At 51.0% G+C, this 19,116-nt stretch overlaps 1 protein-coding gene across 9 annotated transcripts in view; it reads right to left on the bottom strand.

Moving 5' to 3' along the window:
- Positions 1-19,116, bottom strand: part of MYT1L (myelin transcription factor 1 like) — a gene marked incomplete at its 5' end in the record, with an annotated part of 133,517 nt that overhangs the window by 69,189 nt on the left and 45,212 nt on the right. For 7 of the 9 annotated variants that reach the window (XM_081265476.1, XM_081265479.1, XM_081265477.1 and 4 more), the window contains 4 exons: positions 4,319-4,533; positions 8,968-9,075; positions 10,581-10,671; positions 14,854-14,988. In XM_081265476.1, coding sequence (XP_081121602.1) covers positions 4,319-4,533; positions 8,968-9,075; positions 10,581-10,671; positions 14,854-14,988 — 549 coding nt within the window. The remainder of the gene's footprint in view (positions 1-4,318; positions 4,534-8,967; positions 9,076-10,580; positions 10,672-14,853; positions 14,989-19,116) is intronic. The other 2 variants (XM_081265478.1, XM_081265480.1) reach the window with 1 other exon arrangement.

Genomic DNA, 19,116 nt, shown 5'->3' with positions numbered 1-19,116 from the left:
CCCCCAGAAGGCAACAGGTGTTGATGGCCCTGACCACCACTTCTCCTAGCATCTTGTCCCTGTATGCAGGAAGAACTACACAATCACCATGCCTAGGATTAATTATGGCTGCATATGCAAATTAAAAACCCCAAAGCAAACGAACACAGACTTCCCACCAGAGCTTCTTCCTGCCTACTCTGTGTGTGCAGCTTCTTTCTGAACATGAGCAGCTTATTCTCCTAGGAGTGTCTGTTTCCTTGTGCATTAGCATTTGCGTGCAGGGAATAGATAAATATGCCCTTACAACCCCGAATTTCCATGAAAACTAGACAAAAAAAAATGTGAGCAAAGGATATCTATCATGAGGTCTCACTTCCATCAGACCTCACCAGGAGCTGGTGACCTTGAGGCCTGCCTAGTCCATCTGACCTTCCACATTGTAATCTGCAACCCTGGTGCTCAGAGCTTTTACTGTGAGCACATAGTTCACCACAAGCACATTAAAATGTGGATGCAGAATCTTATATGGGAAAAAGGAGCCTTTTTGTCAAATAGCCTGTTAGATAAAGCCTGCAATGCAGATGGTGTGCTTACAGGGTCTTGGAGACATCTCTCCATGGGTCACCCTTCACGTGGCTACTCCCTGCCTTATCTGTCCTGTACTGCACAGGAGACCCACGCACAAGGCCTCTTGCACACCAGAAACTTATAGCCTCGTGGGAAGATAAGAGATTCAGGGGTGAAATGACCCAGCCATGAGAAATGGAGCTACCCTGTGGGCTGCAGAGAGGAGAGTACATCCCGCCCAGAGGTCATATAGACAGGAATAGGGGAGGGCCTCACAAGAGGCTGGGAGGTCCTCGGAGAAGGCAGCGAAGGAGGTGCCCTGGAGTAAGGCACGGGGTGGGTGACAGGAAAAGGGCCAGGGGCAGCCTTCCAGGTTGCAGGAAGGGGAACCAGCTCCAGAGGAACTGTGGAGCAGGGGGGCTGGGTCCGCCAGGGCCACTGGGTCAGATGTCTGATGCTCCCACCTTGGGACTCCTGGGAAGAGGTCAAGACAGCAAGTGAGGAGGTGTTTGTGGAGTGGAAGAGGAGGCTCCAAGACGATTTCAAGATCTGGGCTTATAGAATTTAAAAGCTGGGAATAGCCAAAGGATCAGCCACAGAGGGGCACCCATGTAGGCTGGGGACTTAACAGATTTCAGGACATCTTGGGTGGTAACATACTGTCCAGAGGTGCCACAGAGGTGGCTTAGATCTAGGTCAGCAGCTTTTCCTGCAGAGGTCTCTGAAGTGACCACTGGATTTCCTGGTGGCCAAGTGATCACTGTCCTGGCTCCTCAGCTCTGTCCCTGTCCAGCATCCCAGACCATGGGTAAGCATGGGAGGCCACTTGGGCAGATTTAATGAGGTTTAAATCTCACATAGATTTTACATTTCATAGGATGATCCCCTTATTTTGTTTTATTTCTCCAATTATTTAAAAATGTTAAAACCATTCTCAGCTCACCATAGGACACAGGTGGGGCGGATGGGCCTAGAGCCCTGGAGTGGACATGTGTGGGGTGCTGTGGCCTTCACACTGTCGCTCCTCCATCACCCAGGGGCTCCCTACAGGATGGCACTGGTCTCTCCACATGGTAGATCATAGGAAGCTGTTTGGTACAGCTCCCTGGTTGAGCCCTGTCTTCCTCCAGGATCCCCAGACCCTTGACTGTCCTCATGAACCACAGGTGTCCTTCCAGACACAAGGGAGCCCTTGCCTCACTGTGTGTCAGGGCCTTCCACAGCCTTGTGTTGATCTGTCACATCCTCTCTGAAACCTTCTATCCAGAGGAAAGATCATCAGCTGAGAGGCCACCAGCCACTGGCAGTGTCTGGGGAGGCAGGGCTTAAAGGGAGGTTTGCTGATTGCTTTAACCACTCTGGCAGGTTTGGGGGGTGCCCTGAGGCTGGGGAGGGTGGACTCCTCTTTGTTCATTCTGCACCACCAGGCCCTGCTCTGTTCCCTAAGAATCACACTTTTCTACAGCAGGCTGATTCTGAGGCTTCTTAAGGGAGCAGTGTCTGCATGCTCTGTGCCCAGGTAGCCAGACTGGGAGAACAGTGTGGGCGCTGCAGCATCCACCCAGGTGAGGGTCACCTCCTGGTGCAGGTGCGAGGACCATGCCCAGCTCCAGCCCTGCACAGCTCCACCCAGCACTCTTGCCACAGTGGGCACATCCTTGACCTTTCTAAGATCTTCAGGTGAACCCAGCAGACCAAAGGTTGAGCTGTCTACTTGGTTCTCAGTAAACTGTGCTAACATGCTATTTCCTTTTCTCTTGGTTTCCGGAGGACCTGGGCTGAGGTCCCACCCTGCATCGTCAAGAGGGTCTTGTTTTCTGGTGGAGCCATGAAAAGAAGGGGTCAGCCTGATTTTCCAACAATAGGCATTGCCTGGGCTTGTGAGTGAGCTCCTGTGATTAATTGTGTATTCATCCCTCTCTCTTTGACGGGCAGAGGGTGGGCAGACACAGCCTGCTCTCTGCTGACTCTCCCACGGCTGGAACCACACCTAGCCCTACTCTATTCTCCAGAAAAGGAGTGAGTGGAGCTGCAGACTGTGGGCCTTGCACCAGTCTGCTCCAGTGTTACGCAGCTAGAACCGCAGGCCCAGAGAGCCCTCCAGCTCCCGGAGGGGGTACACACCTCGAGGACACTCTGCCTGTCTCGACTTTACCGGAGCCCCTGTGTGCTAAGGTAGAGCCTGGCTGCAGAGACAAGGTGAAAGAAACCAGGCCACATAGAGCAGCCACAAAGTACATGGTAAAAATGAGCCTCTCAGGAAGGGACTAGTTCAATCACTGAGAGCCCGCTGGGTTGGGAAGGATTCCCAGAGCATCTTCAATTATGTGAATGAGGTTTCGTTTTGACCCTTCACTTGCAATTGAATGAATGAGATCACAACAAATCCATGACTGGTGAATATTACCAAATAAACAGTAAAACAAAGTAACTATCTTTATATCCACTGTAGCCATTCCCTTTTCCCACTTACATCTAGGTTTCTGAATATTGAGGAATTATATGCAGGGATAATCAAGGTGTGACACATCACAGGAATGTTAAATTCTACCCACTATACAAACAAATGGCCATTTAGGTAAGAGGTAGCACCGCTGAAAAGCAGGAAGCAACTTCTACTGGATTTAAAAAAGGTTTCTAAATTTCCTCAGTATTCAATTTAAATATTTTTTTCACATACATGTTGTGATTTTAATTAAATGCCTTTTTCAAAGAGAAACCCCCAAACCTTAAAAAACTACCTTTGTTCCTCTGCCTATGAGCACCAAATCATCAGAACTTCATACCCTGAGTTCAGAGGGTAAGATTTGCTGAATATATTCTAGAATTTAAAGCAGCTACATGGAGGCTGGGGTTGGGACTCAGTGGTGGAGTGCTCACCTAGCATGGGTGAGGCACCACATAAAGATAAATAAATAAAAATAAAGGCATTGTGTCCACCCACAATTAAAAAAATACTTAAAAAAACCCCAGCTACGTGGTCAGATAAGTAGGTAAAAGAAAAGGAATAGAGTTGGCCCTCAGGGGTGAGCTACTTACCAGTGAGCTAGCTGGGAGGCAGAGGACAGCCAGCTCTCACCCTGCACAGTGCTCAGGGGGCATGTGGGTCTTGCTGCACCAGTGCTAGGACAGCAGCAAGTGCCCGGGACGTCAGACCAGACAGCACCCGGAGGCTGGCCCTTTCCTCCACCTGTCCTCCCAGATAGAGGAGGCACAGGTCCAGCCAGAGCTGGCCAGGTGGAGGCTGTCAGATGTGGCTGCACATCAGAGCCATTGGGAACCTTCTAGAAATACCACTGTGCAGGGAACACCAGGGATCCAGATCAATTGGTCTGGGGTGCAGCCTGGGCATAAGGAACTGAGGAAAGCCCTCTCCTCCGTGACTCCCATGTGCACCCAGGGTTGAGGGGCTAAAGAAATGCAGGGCTTCTCCAGGAGCCTCACTGCTCTCTCCCACATGGTCTGTCTGGGGCATCTATTAAAAAGAGGTGCCCTCCCTCACCCCGTGAAATCAGGGAGCTCTCTCCACATCCCACAAGCTACAGAACCTATCGCTTTGGAATTGCTGGGGACACTTGTCCTCGTTTTCCCACAGTTTTGACCCTCTTCCCTGAGGACCTGGGCCTCTCAGCATGGGACCGTGCTGTGCACATCATGCTTGGCACCCTGCATGGCCACCAAGGCCGGGCAGATCTGTGGACATGGATACACACAACAACAACATCAGCATGGCAACGTGTCTCTCATGTATAAGATGTGCACCTCCTACCATCGTCATATCCTTTGGGGGATATGTCCCTGGTTTGCACCTTGGGAGCTATGGCTCTCTTGCCATAAGTATGGTTGTCGTAACTGTGGTACTCAAACGAAGTCTTGGAATATTTCTCGAGCTCCTTGGCCAGGTTGGAGCGCGGCGTGGTGGTGGGGACATTGTTTCTGTAGCCATACTGAGGAATCTCGAGCTGCTTTACAAAGCACATTGGCCTGGAAGTAAACAAGACAACAGACAAGAGCTTGCTTTCTCGCGGCCGTGCACGTGGGTAGCCACATCGCGTTTCCTACAGGTGTGGGGAGTGGGGGCCTTGCACCGAGATCACAGGTTCATTTTCCCATGCAAGGGCAAAGTGTGCTTTGATCACACAGCCCCAGAGAAGCCACCTGCCTAAAAGTCCACGCACAAGACAGAACAAGAGATCAGATCCCTAAATGTCCTGTGTGCTCTCAGCAGAGGACCGGGGTGCAATGGAGATGTGAGGTATGAGGATGAGGCAGGATCGGACACCCAGGTCTGGTCTTGGCAGTGGTCACAGAGAAGTAGAGCTACACAACCGTGAGACACTGAAAAACTTCCCTTAAAAACAGGAGGAAATAAAGAAATACTCTCAGAGACACAGACCGGGACAAAACTAGATTTGTCAAGCTAGACGATAAAACTGAATGGGATCAGACATTTTGTCAACTGTCTGTATACTCTTTCAGTACTTCAGCCGGTAGACGTTTCTTTTAGACTTTGGGATAAAATATTTAAATGGAGAATGTTTGGTGACTGTCTGTCTACTCATGGGTCCTCTGCCCATGCTCTGTGTGTGTCTGTTGGCAGGCGTCCATCTCAGATGTGGAAGCCTTGGGCTTTGACTATGTCTTCTTAGCCTGGTGGTGAAGTACAAGGGCTCCTCCTGCCCTCTCCCCAACTTGTGCTTTGGGTGGAGGGCAGAAGATCATACACTTAAACGTGGAGTTCTACAGTCCAGTCAGCCTTTTTCCCTCAGGCAGAATATTTATAAAATGTTTGGATGCATTCCCACATCAGCATGGTTTTTGTGCCCTGTAACTCTTGTTAAAAAGTGAATTCCAAGGACAGGGACTTTCCTGATGATTCTTTCTGTTTCTGAATTTTGTGAAAACATTTTAAAAAATAAAGACCCAAGAAAGGCTGATGCTTCAGTAGGAATAAAGAAGATGGGGGGAATATATGCATCAGCCCTGAGAGAGACCGTGTCTGGCACAGGGTGCTGGGTCTGCAAGGCTGGGTTCCAGCACTGGCTCAGAGCTCTGAGGGTGTAGGCTGGTGTCGCAGTGGGGGACCCCGGCTGGCTGCCTGGGGTGAGACCTGAGGGTGGGTCTGCTCTGTTCCCCAAGCTGACTCCCCAGGGGCTGCTGGCATGGCTGGGCCTCTCCTCTGCAGCCCGCCTCCCTTCTGGAAGCTTGTGTGTGTGAATATGCACATGGTTTCTACTGGCCATTGGGGTAGAAACTTCCAAATTATTGTTTTGCTTTTCATGATTCTGAAAGTGCCACATGATTCATTGAAAAAATGTTTAGAAAATACAAGAACTATTTAAAAATCACCTATGATTCTTTGAGAGATAAAAAACTGTAACAATTTTGGTGTCTTTTTGGTTGAGTTGATGCATTTAGTAGTTGTCTAACAGTTAAGACATAAAATTTATACATAATTCACACTCTATCTTACATGGAATTTACTTTTACTTTTTTAGGCTTTGAAAAGAGTTCTTAAGTGCATATTGAAATCAATCAATAACACACTATTAACTATTTTCCAACTTTTAGAAAATTTTTTTGTTATCATAAATTCTGACTCAATATGCTTTCATGTACAAATCTATTTCTTCTCTGGTCATTTCATGAATTTATATTATTTTTTAGAGCAATCACAAAGTTTTGATAGCTGGATTTTTAAAAAAGGAAAGCAAGCCAATTTTTATGTTGCTAAATAGCACCTATGTCACTTTTAATGACATAATATGGTAAAATACCCAATTTATTTATCAAATTACCAACTTATTTATCTTGATTTATCTAATTCATACTGATTGAGGCAAGAAAATTATGTACCAGTGAGGGGTCATCTACTCTGGGGCATTTTGCCAGGTAACACTGGAATTGCCTCTATGGATAAGGCCCTGGAGCAGGGCTTTGGGGGTATGGAGTGCTTTTGGGGGGTTTGGGAGAAGAGAGGCCCTTCTGGCTACGGGGTCAGCTGAGCTGTGATGGAGAAAGCCGTGTTTGAGGGAGACGCTGCCTTCAGGTGAGTTCAGCCTAGGACCTTGGCTGTGGGGAGGGAGAACTCAGGCACGTGCACCCGGGATGGACTGGGGACTTGTTGGGCCTGGCTCTCTGCTCCTTCACCTGTCACAGGCGAGGGCCACTGCAGAGGTTGGGAAGGGCTGGGAGCCCAGGGAGCCGAGAGCTGGGGTGCAGGGATGGACTGAACAGTCCCACTTTTTCCCAGGAGCTCTCTGAAGTCTCAGGTTCTTGTGGGTCCAGGTACTGAAACACTTTTTTATTCTAACCCTCACCTACATGATTGTAGGTGCAATATTTTTTCTTCCCTTCTTTCCTTGCTCCATGGAATGAGCACTGCTACCTGGAGACACTGGTGTACAGGGCTGCTGGGACAGACGCCTCTCCTGCACGTACTCACACCTGGCCCTAGGTCAGCCCGTTGCTGTTGGAGCCTGTGGGAGCATGCAAGACTCCAGAGGCAGGGCCAGTAGCCTGCCCAGGGAGAGGAGTCCGGGCTGCTGCAGTCAGTCTGCGTGGCCCTTGGTGGCTCCTGGTGTGGGGTCTTCCCTTGCTGCGCAGGGGCCTGTCCCACCTGCTTGTCACACCAGTCAGAGGCATGAGGAAGCTGTTCATCTGGGCACAGTTATTTGTCCCCGGCCTTCGTTAGTTGGCATCGCCATAGCTGTCCCCGAGCCAACCCACAGGGGTACTGAGACACAAGGCCACCTCAACCACAGGGAACGGCTGCTTTCGGCTGGCCTAGGTGGAAGACCATGCCCAAGTGAGTTGACATTTGCAATTGTTTGTGTCTCGTCTGTCTCAAGCCATCTGTGGGTTTCCACTGAGGCTGAACCAACCCTGCTATTGGAAGTAGAGCCACATCTGCGTGGACAGCACAGCCACCTGGTGACATCAGGAAGGGGCCATGCACAGGACTCCTAGCTTTCACAGATCTGGTCACAGTGGGCAAAATAAAATTAAAATTCTGAAAATTCTTTCAGCTACAAGTTTCTCTTCATCATTTTTCAACCTTTTCTGGGTTATCGACCATCCCTTCCTGAGGTGGCTGGGAGCTTTTGTTGGGGGGCATTTCTTGGGCTAATTGTGGGTTCAGAGCTGCCATTGTCTGTCAGACAGTCTTGTGTCCTTAAGCTGAGGGTTCTGGGGACACAGATATGTGGACAGGTACACTGAGTCTGTAGATGGTTAGCCCCCAGGAATAAAAAATAAAAATTTATTGAAAGTCTCTTTTTGAGTGTTGGGATCATGGATTCTTTTTATGTCTGTTTTTTTTTACTTAATTAAATATTCCTAATCTGTAAATATTTAAACTTTTCTGTTGGAGGAGAGAGATAATTTAATTACTGTGGTAAATTAATGTAAGAAACTGTGAAATAATACACAAGAACCAAAAAAGATATTCACCTCCCTTGCATGGTGATTTTCTCCATGTGATTTATCCCAAAGAATAATTTAGCAGGAGCAAAATGCTGTATCTATGGAAAAATGTTGGTCATTAATAGTAAAGTTGGACATGAGCCGTCTGCCTGGGCTGGACCTGGCTGCTAGACTGGGGGGCGTCTACCCAGCAGGATGCGCATGGCCCTGAGATGGTAGTCATGACAGTGTGCAGAGGGAGGGCTGTGGACCTGGTATGACATTCAGAGCATGGGAATGCCCAGCGGTGGTGGCTTTCATGTGGACAGCGTTTGGAGGCAGATGCAGGAGTGAGAGATGGACATAGAGCTTAGGATGCGGATCCCTCCCCTGCCTCCTACGGGTCCCGGCCTTCCCAAACCTGGAACAGCAGCAGAGGCTCTACGTGACACTCCCCCAACCTCCCGGTCTTCCCATGCAGTGATTTCATGATGTCAGCTAAGTCCCCAGACTGTCTGCCCTCGGTTTTCTGGCTTGTCAACTGGCAGTCATAGCATCCACACCCACCTACACTGGGGTGCCTGAGGGTCAAAGGCAATGACTGCCCGGACGGCTTTCCAAACGTAAGCCCCTGTCTTTGTCGAGGAAGTGTCCATAACCCTCACATTTCCAGCAGCAACACCGCCCTGTAGGCTGGTGTCATGCCGTGGCTCCAAATTAAGGTTACTTTGGGCATCTTCTTAATTTTCAAATCTTCCCTTGCATTTAGCATTCATAGAGTTATGAGATGTCAGAGCCAGAAAGAAAATCAACAGTGCTGTGCCCCGTCCTCTCCCTCGGATCACGCTGGGCCACCGAGGCTGGGACGGAGCTGCTCTCGGCTCCCACTCAGCCCAGCACAGCCACCCTGGCATCCTGCCACTCAGTGAGCGATCCACCTGTGGAGTGTCGGTGCTCAGGTGCACTGGGTGATGGTAGATGGACCTCATGGATGACACACTCCTGTTTGGGTACCTGAGGACTCGGTCCGAGGCCTGGTTGGACTTGGACACATCGCAGCTCTGGTGTTTTTCTTGGGCCTTTGCCAGTTTCTCTGCTGCAGCAATAGGGCATCCAGAGAGGCTGCAAGTGCAAAAAGGGGGTTAATGTCTGGCCACAAAGGGCTTCACAGAACCCAGCCCAACCACCATCTCCTCTCCCCAGGTGGAGCACTGAGACCCGACGGGGCAGAACCCAGCAGCCTCCCAAGCCCCTGGGAGTCCTGAAGGGGTGAGTTAGTCGTGCCACGTTTTGGCCTGTGTGATTTCCTCTGGGTGTGCATGCTGCGGTGCTGATGGCAGCACCCTGCACCACCCTTCTGGAGAGAGCAGCCTCGTCAGGCACATTCAGGAGAACAGGAGCGAGGCGAGGTTCAGACATGGTTTCACTGGGGACGCACACTCCTTCTGGTCAGGAGCCTTGACGGCTCGGGAGGGTGCAGCCCTGAGCAGCCCAGGAATGGCAAGGGTGGGCAGGCACCAGACGAAGGAGCACCGAGCCTGTTCTGCAGACATATCACCTGGGCTTTTGCCAGTCAGTCTGACCTTTGCACTATCATGTTCTCCGAAGAGGGGAAAATGAGAGAGAAGGAAGTGGAGTAATCTCCAGGACTGCACAAAAACATTTTTTAGACTAAACTGCTCAGGCTGGTCAACCTGGAAGGAAAAGAAGCGGGCTTTCCTGTTTGAACCACTTCCTCCAGAGAGTACGTGTGTCCACGGGTGTGGGCACCTGTGCTGTCTGACACAGAGGCACTGAGGGTGGCTGAGGAACTGCCCCATGAGCGCAGCCTGGCACAGCACCCAGCACCAGCTCACCCTGCGCCATGTCCTCCTGCACGTGAAGCACAGAACACTCCTGACAGGCCAGGGCGGTGCTTCGTTCATTGTGAATTTAACAGAAGTGAATAAGTTTGCCAGCCACACAGGATTCCTCTCCAAAGACAGTTCTACGTGAGCTTGAAGCTCACACCACGGCCAAAAACTGGGCTCAGCAGTCGCTTTTCTGCACTGAGGACACGAGGCTATCTGGTGTGAGCTGAGCATTGTGAGGATGGCGAGGCACCAAGCTCAAGAGAACAGGAGGAAGCCGGGGTTTGCTGCACGCTGAGGACGTGTCCACAGAGCGATCGTCCTGCAGGAGCTATCTACGGGAGCACCCCTGCCCCTGCCCTGAGCAGCACTGGACATCTGCACAGACTCTGGCCACGTCCATGCTGACCTGGGGTCTCGGCAGAGTGCCAAGGGCAACCAGGGTGAGTGTCACATGGCACAGCGTCACCAGATTCCAGTCCATGTTCCTGTGTGGTGAGCAGCGGATAGCCCGCACATACCTAGGGATAATGGACCCGGGGTCTCCTCTAGTCACCATAAGGGTCCCTCACACTCTGCAGGGTACCCTGAAGGGCTGTTCCCCATTATGACAAGGTGGGTAGACAACTAAAAAATCCATCTCCCTGCAGGGCGGCCAAGCCTCGGCCCTCCATGCTCTGTGGACTCCACTCTGTGCCCTTTAGAAGCAAACTGTGAGGACATGAGGGGCTGGTGGGGCGAGTGCTCCCAGGGTGGGGGTCCAGCAGTGTGGCTTACCTTCTGTGGGAGTTCCTGTTGCTATTCACATGCCCTCGCCCTGTGCAGCCTGGAGTGGGACACTTGAGAACATTTTCATGCATGGCAAGAACTTGACAAGGAGAGGCAAAGAAAACAGCCCATCATTAAAACAGGGAAATGTCAGAATTCAAGGACATGCAATCGTTGTACAGAGGCTGGGTTAGTCTAGACACACAGGCCTAAGAGCGTCCGTGATGAGCATGATCAGGAAAACACAGGTCAGGAGAGAGAAGTTCGTCTGCACTGCACTGATCGGCATGTGAAGCAGAGCGCGCTGGCCAGGGGCAGACAGCGCCACCCTGAGCAGCTCCAGGGGCCGGGGAAGCCCCACGTGAGCGCTGGACGCCAGGTAGCGGTGTCACAGCATGTAGACCTGGCGTGTCAACAGCACACCTGGGCTTGGAGACAGTGCTGAGGGCATTGGCTAGCTGAGCAGAACCCTGAGCTGCAGTCTTAAGGATTGAATCAAAGTCTCTCCCTTTAGGAAAGAAGCAGTGACCTATTCTCTAAGCAGGATGAGCTGGAACAGCAGAGTGAGAGGGGCAGAGAGACAGCGCCTGGGGTGAGGCTGCCGTGAGCGGCAGAGCTGTGTGGACTGACCAGCAGGGCCCCGCCCTGCCTTGCCTATGTCCCTCTTCTCCAGCCTTCAGTGTCCACTCGGCTACTCTGCATCTGGGGAGCTCATAGGGTTCAAGAGCTGGGGGCCACACCGGCCTCAGAGCCAGGCCCCTTGCTCCTCCGAGGGGCCCTCCGCCCAACTCTGGACTGTGCTATGGCAGCTCTTCCGGCCAGCACGGCGTGCCGGGTAGGTGGCTGTGCCAGGGCTGCTGGGTCCACTCACTGGCAGCATCACTGTGTTTTCTGTGACTTCCTTCCCCTCTAGTAAGAGCTGCTTTGTCCTGACTTCTGCAGGTCCCTGGACCCTGAAGCCCACGGCTGGGATGTGGCTACTATAGGCATTGACCCCAGTGTGCTGACCACTGGCCACGTTCTTAAACGGAGTCCACTGGCCTTAGTGTGAGAGCTGTGGCCCAGGCTCAATGTGCGACACCAGAACAGCAAAGCCACCTCCAGTTGATTTGGTGGTGGGAACTGGCCTGGGGTCACGTGTTTCTTTCTGGGGAGATCTAGACACAAGGCCTCCTCTCAGGGGTTCCTTACTGTTCAGTCAGCTCCTCAGGCTGCAGACTTCCTGCCCCTGCCCTTCCCTCCAGGACTCAGACAGCCCCTGTCACCAGTCATCATAGCTCTCTGATGCCACTTCCCTTTTGCACTAACACATGCCTCTCCCCCACCTGATGCCCAACCTTGCTGGGGGTGGTGCCCGTCCCCAGGCCTGACCAGGTCAGTCTCCTGTTGAGCGGAGGTGCAGGCCCCTTGCACGTCTGCACTGTATTGAGATCTGGGGGCTCTCTTTGTTCATGGGCAGCCTTGGAATCCACCTGAACAAGTGTCCTCCCTGCTCTGCTCCCGTCTAACGCTGAGGTCTCAACAGGAGGCTCCGATCAGCAGGCCAGCAACCTCGGCAGGCCTGCCTCCTGGGCTTCCTGGGCCTCGGCCTCCCTCCACATATGGGGCTCTTCAGAGGAGCCAGCTTTCCTGGTTTTGATCCCTCGGACCTCCCTTCCACCTGCTGTCCTCCCTCTGCTTCACCTGGCCACGGGAGAGAGGCCACAGCTCCCCTGCTGGGACCACCCCTGCTGGCTCCCCCGCTCACCCCACGTCCTCTCCCTGAGTAGCACATTCTCCCTTCGCACCACTGCTGCTGGAGGAAGGGTGTCCTCCAGCTCTGTCCTGTGGTCCCTTTGAGCCTGCCCTCGGGCCATGGGTACCTTCCAAGTGACCTGCTCTTCAGTGTGACCTGCGCTCTCCTCCTGGCTCTGTTCACCTCCTCCAGGCACCCTCCCCCGTCTTCCTTTGCCCTCAGCGGCCTTGCTCCCAGCAGCCTGTCCCTGCCCACACTCTTCCCACTGCCACTGTCTCCTCCATGCCCTGGTCTTCTTCTCTGCCCATGCAACCCTGGAGCATCACCCGGGGTCCCAGTCCAGGCCTGGAGATGCCCAGTCCCCACAGTGCCCACCGTGGCTGCTGGTGGGCATCGGGCAGCCATGGGAAGCACTGTCTGGGCCAAGCCCATGTCTCTGCCAGGCTGGGAGCTCCCAGGACTCAGAACCTCTGCTCCTCCCGTGGCACAGTCTCTGTGGTCCTCCCAGGGTGAGCAGAACTATGCTGAACTGGGCTGTGCGGGAGTAAGGGAAGCCAGTCCAGCAGGAGAGGCCCGGCAAAGACTCACGCAGACCTGCCCTTCCTCAGGCTCACGTCATTCCTGGCTTCTTAAAGACCCGTCCACAAGCAAATCCACAGCAAGGCTTTTCTGTGCATGAGCTGGAGAACGTTCCTGGACAGGGTCAGCCTCCTCCTGCTAAGATGACACCCCATGTGCCCCCACTTCCTCCTGTATGGTGGCATTGCCCTAGCCCCACTTCTTCCTGGTAAGGTAATGCCCTGGGTGCCTCTAGTTTCTCCTGATCAGGTGGCATCACCCCATCCCCCACTTCCTCCTGCTCAGGGGACACCATCCCAGGCCCCCTCCTCCTCCTCCTGCTCAGGGGACACCTCCCCAGGCCCCTCCTCCTGCTGAGGCACCCCACTTCTCTGACACAGGTGGAGACAGGAATGCAACCTGCAGCGTGGCAGGACACGCCCACATCCCTGCTCTCCCTATTTGGGCTGAGGAGGAGGAGCTGGCCTGCCCTGAAGCGAAGCCAGAGGCCTAAGGGGAGACGGCAGGAAGCAGCTTTCTGCTTGAAACCCCAGAGCTTGGTCCTGGCACCTGTTTGTAGATGAGGAAAGCAGAGGACAGCACATGCAGCCTGCCTGTCAGGACCACAGAGCCCAGTTTGGGAGGCAGAGGGTGTGGGCCGGACAGGATCTATGGCCTCGCTTAGTCCTGCATGTAGGCCAGTTAGTGTCTGTCTGCTCAGGTTGACTGTAGAGACATGGCACTCCCTCAGTTTGCCAACCACTGCTAGTCCCTGGACAGAGAAGCATGATGGACACCCTGATTCTCATTTTCTTCGTTGGAAACCAGGGCCAACACTACCTGCAGTGTCCATGGCTTGAATGAATCAGTGTTTGTGGGTGTGAGCCCGCCCCCACCCCCAGTGCGCTCAGCGCGTGGAAGCTGCTGTTGTAGACCATGCCGTCTCCCTGCTCATGTAACACACGGGATTGTAGCCAGACACCGAATTGGCTGTTCCAGGACTCTCTTTAACCTGGACACGGTTGCAGCAAGCTAAGCTGACTTCTCAGGAACCATTTGAACACCTGGAGCCTCAGGCATGTGTGTCCCCTGCCACTCCAGCAGGCTCGCCACTCAGGGACCACAAGGTCACCCATTTTAGTTGGGCTGGTCTCAGAATTCCTCCAGATCATTGACTGGTCCTCCTGCCATGTCTCAACCATCACAGTTTTCCTGCCAGACACTGTCTCAGGTAAGAGGAGAACCCTCCATATGACTGAGACTTAGAGTCAGGATCTTAAACTTACTCTTTTCAGAAAATGTGCCTGTTTCCTAAACTGTTAGTTCTATTGGCATATTTAATGGATGAAAGATACACAATAAGGAGGTGTATACCATTTCAGTTCTAAATGAAACATAGCTTTTCACAGATTGAGTCCATATCATCAGAACCTAACTATTAAGAACTGCAAAAGATCAAAACCCACCCAATTTAAACCTCCTTATTTAAGGTCTTCTAGTGTGGAAATGCTGGTACATCTGACGAGTAAAATGAGGCACAACCTCTTGTCTAAATGATGATGGGATGATCTATCCATGTCCAGGGCAGGAGGAGTCTCCAGGCCCCTTCTCTTGGGGAGGCAGAACAGGCCAGCGCTGTGGATGGGTATCTCAGACACTATCTGGGTTCTCTAACTGTGAGACGCAGAGGCAACTTGCCTGGGGTCTCCAAGGAGGACTGAATTGGGACCAAACCTGGTTCCAGAAAGGGGGCTATAGAGGGCTACTCCAGGGCTGGTCTAGCAAGAGCTGGCACCCAGGAAGCATGGGGGTTGGGGGAGCAGACTCCCTGTCCCCCACTCCTCCTGGGGCTGCCCGTCAGGGTCAGCGGGAGCCTGGTGAGCTGTGGCCACATTGAGCCATAGAATGGAAATGATGTCAGGTCAGAGGGATGGTAGAGACAGAGCCATGTGCTAGCACTCCAAGGGCAGCGGTGAGCTGTGCACTTACTTTCTGGAGGGACCCTATCTTTGTGCGGGCATCCAGACAGACTGCGGTGATGCGGGTAAAGCCCAGTTACATGGCCGGTTCCATCACACCCGGGGGTTGGACACTTGCTCTCTTTCTTTTCTGTTCTTGAGGGATCTAAAAGCGACAACAGGTTCCAAAAGAATGAACGTTCACCAACCGAAGACAAATGTGATCATTCAACAATCCCAAGAGACCTTTGCTAAATCAGAGGCCAGCAGGTGTCAGGGCACAGGCTGCAAACACCATGCTTTGGCTAGGGTAGGCTTTTGTTTTAGGTGATTGTTCAACCTTATGCAACATGATAATGAATCAGATAGTATTTTAGTTTTTGTCCTAAAGAAAGAAAGAAAGAAAAAAAACCCACCCATTCCCCATCCCTAACCTTAACTCTTGATTGATTGGTTTCCCGTGTGTTACATGATAAGCTGTGTTGCTCAAATAAATCAACGTAAACAGTGATGAGACAGTGGCCTTCTTAGAGAACAAGACTCCACACCGTTTTCATTTGGCAGTCTCTCTGTGAAATTCAGCCAAGAGTGTGACTCAGTCCCCAGCTCTTCAGCTGAATTTCTTCCTGTTGGGAGCTCTGGTGGCACACACAGGCAGCAAAACGCGGCTGCTCTGGACTTTGCTCTTGAGGCTAATCACTCTGTTTCTTAGCATAGCAATTCAGCATGTTTTGGAAAATAAACTGAACTCTCAGAAGGCACTGTAAGCAGATGACCAAACGGTGGCGATCCCACCTGCAGAGGTGATGGGCAATCAAAATGCTTCAGAAGCCGCTGGAGCAACCCTTTGTTCTGATTTCTCCGTGTGTGCTTGGAACCAGAGGAGGCTCGTGTGATGCCGTGCATGCATACACAAAACCAAGAGGTGATGCTTCTCTAGAGCCCTGTGGGCTTCTCTGCAGTACAGTCAAGGGCCAACTAGAGCAGAAGTCTGGTCCAGAATCAGATGCAGATGCCAGAGATGTAATGACATTGCTAATTTAATTTTTTCTACACCTGGAACTGACCACAGCACAGAACTTTGCAGCATAATAACTTCAGAGTGTTTCAGAGGCCACACTTAGACCAAACAGTAAGTCTAACCAGTGATACACTATTTTTTAGTCCAATTTTGAAAACCAGTTGCATAGATCAGTATCAATAGATGTGGCTCTTATGATTTGGTCCAGAGAAGGCTCTAGTTAAATTTTCTTCAGGGGTTTAATTCTATTATATGGGTATCTCATTAATCAGGCCAATCATAATTGTTTTAGTTAAGAATTCACTTCTATCAAGAAAAAAACTTTTGTTTTAAAACATGGAATGCTTCTGAACTTTCTTTTTAAGCTATTTATGTGAACAGGACCAATAATGTCCCTGTGTTGACTCCCTTTCTTGGTCGGCTAGAGTGCTTGTCTCCTAGCGGGCCTCTCAGGTGCTGGGGCCTCCTGAGCCAGGGAGGTGCCAAGGGAGACCCTCCCCTTGATCTGTCCTGCCATTGTGCAGCAGCTTGGAAACCCACCCAATGGTGTGTGCTGTGGCGTGGTCCAGCCTCTCATGACCTGGTCAAGGCCTCTCTTACACCTGCAGACTGAGAGCCTGGCAATTTTACTACCTTGGAATAATTCCGCAAGAATATTGGTATAATTTAGTCAATCTAAGTATAAAATAGCAAGTGCCTAGTAAGATTTTCAGAGAAAATAATTGATTAAAATCATAAACTAGAGATAAAAGATTAATAACTAGGTACAGATGACTTGCAGAAGATAAAAATTCGATGGCTATTACTAATCACCAAGTGTCTATTTCATAGGACACTTAAGACTTCTCACAAATTGATTATTTCAAGATTTGAAAAGCATTTTGAAATTAAGTATAGGTTTTTATAAAAACAAGGTATGTCAAAATTATCCACATTTTGGAAGACAACAAGCGTATAATCTCCTCTCGATGCATGGGGTCCAGTTGAGGTGGGATGTGCTACCTGCCTTTGCCATCACCTCCCCTGGATTTCTTACTTTGTACAATTGCAATTCATCTTAAAAGCAAACGTGGAAGCCAACACAAGACAACTGAGCAAGCAGAGAGACCAAAAATCAACCAGAAACCTTGCAACAAACAAGAGGAAACAAACTGTGACTGCACTTAGCTTGCTGGGGTAGAGCAGGTGATGGGCAGAGGACAGAGGGGGTCATCGTATGCTTTTGTATGAGCTCAAGACTTGGAAACTGACACATTAAATCAGTTTGAGGACTGTGGACAATGAGAATCGATACAGTATCCTCCCATCTTTACTGCAGTGACAGCCCCTGAAGACAGACGGAAGACCTGCTAGGTAGTTGCCACAATTGTCATCAATGTGTTGGTGAGATCTGATCCCATGACATTTTTTCTTTTAAAGAGAGCCTTAGTCTCTTTGTTCTCCTTCGTTGGCCTTAATGGGCTTTACTTATTTAGCTCTGAATGTTTACATGGAACAATATAGAAAATGCTGGTAGAAAATAGAAATGACAGGGGCAGATTGGAAAAACTGGGAGAAGGAGAAACTGATGCCTCCCACCTTATAGGAGAGTCCAAGCCCCAGTCCTTCTCCGTCTGTGGAAAAGCACAGCTCAGTTTTCACCCTTCATTCCCAGCCACCCCCATGTACACAGGGGAAGCAAGTGCTTTATATTTCATTTCTTTCAAAAAGTAAAGCAAAACAACAGCAAAACTAAATGACTCAAAATGGGCATAAAGCAGCCGAGTTTGGAGGCCACAGACACAGAGCAGCCACGGCAGCCCAGACTCTGAGACACATCCTCCATGGCCATGTGGCTGCAGAGGACCACTGTGCTACCCAGAGTCAGCGCTCATCCCGAAAGCCCCGACTCAGGACGAAAGCACAGCCCAGTCTGCGTGGGCCACAGAGCGGTCACAGGAGCAGAGGCACTCCTCACTGGAGTGTGGGTTCTCCTCAGCTTCTCAGAGACTCAACGCACAATCCTAAGAGATGGTCTGGCCCATCTTGTCCACAGTGACAGCCCTGTCCTAAAACACGCAGGCTTGGTTCCTTTGGAAGGTCATGCCCCTTGGCCACCCCCCGACCCCGCGGCCCAGCGTTGTGCTTCGGCAGCTGGAAGGGCTGTTGGCCCACCACCTGCCAACCAGGAGTGCACAGATCTGGCTAAGGCTCATCTCAAATTTGGATTTGCTTCCAGCAGTGCCCAACTCGCCACAGAAATTATACGCACACATTGAGAGGAGAGTACACACCGATGTCACAGCAGAAAAGATGCAGTTTTTCTGATTGAAGTTTACACAGCAACTGATTTTCAAACTACATTCTTAAACTTCATTATCAGGTCCACAGTGAGGAAACTCAGAATTTGTGATGCACAGCATAAAGTGAAAAACCAACAGAACAGATACATTTTTGGTGCTAATAGAGTAGGCTTTAAGGAGTTACCAATTTCGCTCTTGAAATTGATTCTTGCTTTGTTCTAAAAGAAACTTGAAAATGAGCAAATAGACAACACCAGACCCCTGCGTGAGGCTGTGTCATAATCTGCCTCAAGGTGGACACTTGCTTCTACAAACACGAGTATTCATTCAGGTCGAGTATGTATATATTTACTATATATATGGGAAGTAGGTATATATAGTTAAATATATAGATATATGCCATAAGCGCCTGCATTTTTCATGAGGAGAAATTGAGCTAAAACTATCATACTGGATAGTCTTGAGCGTTTTATAATAAATTATATTTGAGAAAACACCGCAATTGCTTCCTTAGTGAAATGGAATCAGTGTGTGGGGGGGTGCACTAAAGAATGTGCTGTTGATCTCGGCCGAGGCCACCAGGGCTGGCACAGCCAGCACCTTCTGTCCCCTGTCTCTCCCAGGGAGCTCATGTGCAGCCCTGGCCCTTCTCCTGTGTCCTGGGTCATCCTGCTGCTGCTCAGTTTGTCGGGGTGCTGCTCTGGGGGTGTGTCTCCAATGGGTGTCATCGGATGGCAACTTATGTACTGTAGGGCCACCTCCCCAGTCCCATTTGTGAAATGTGCTTGGTTCTGATGGACTAACCAGCACTCAGTCCCTGGCCTTTCCCAGGTCCTTGTTCCTCTGCAGCGGCACGGGCTCCCAGCGCCTGCTACCTCGGGCGTGTTTACGCACCAGCCCTGGCCTCTCCAGGAATGCCTCGGTACTCATCTGCTCTAATAACGGGACACTGAGCTTTATGCATTTCCCAGACAAACATTCCATTAGCTCT

This window comes from Spermophilus citellus, assembly GCF_964194105.1.
Source record: "Spermophilus citellus genome assembly, chromosome: 13".
In the NCBI taxonomy this organism is placed as follows: Eukaryota; Metazoa; Chordata; class Mammalia; order Rodentia; family Sciuridae; genus Spermophilus; species Spermophilus citellus.
The sequence above is the reverse complement of the archived record's forward strand: the minus strand, read 5'-3'. Positions and strand labels throughout refer to the sequence as shown.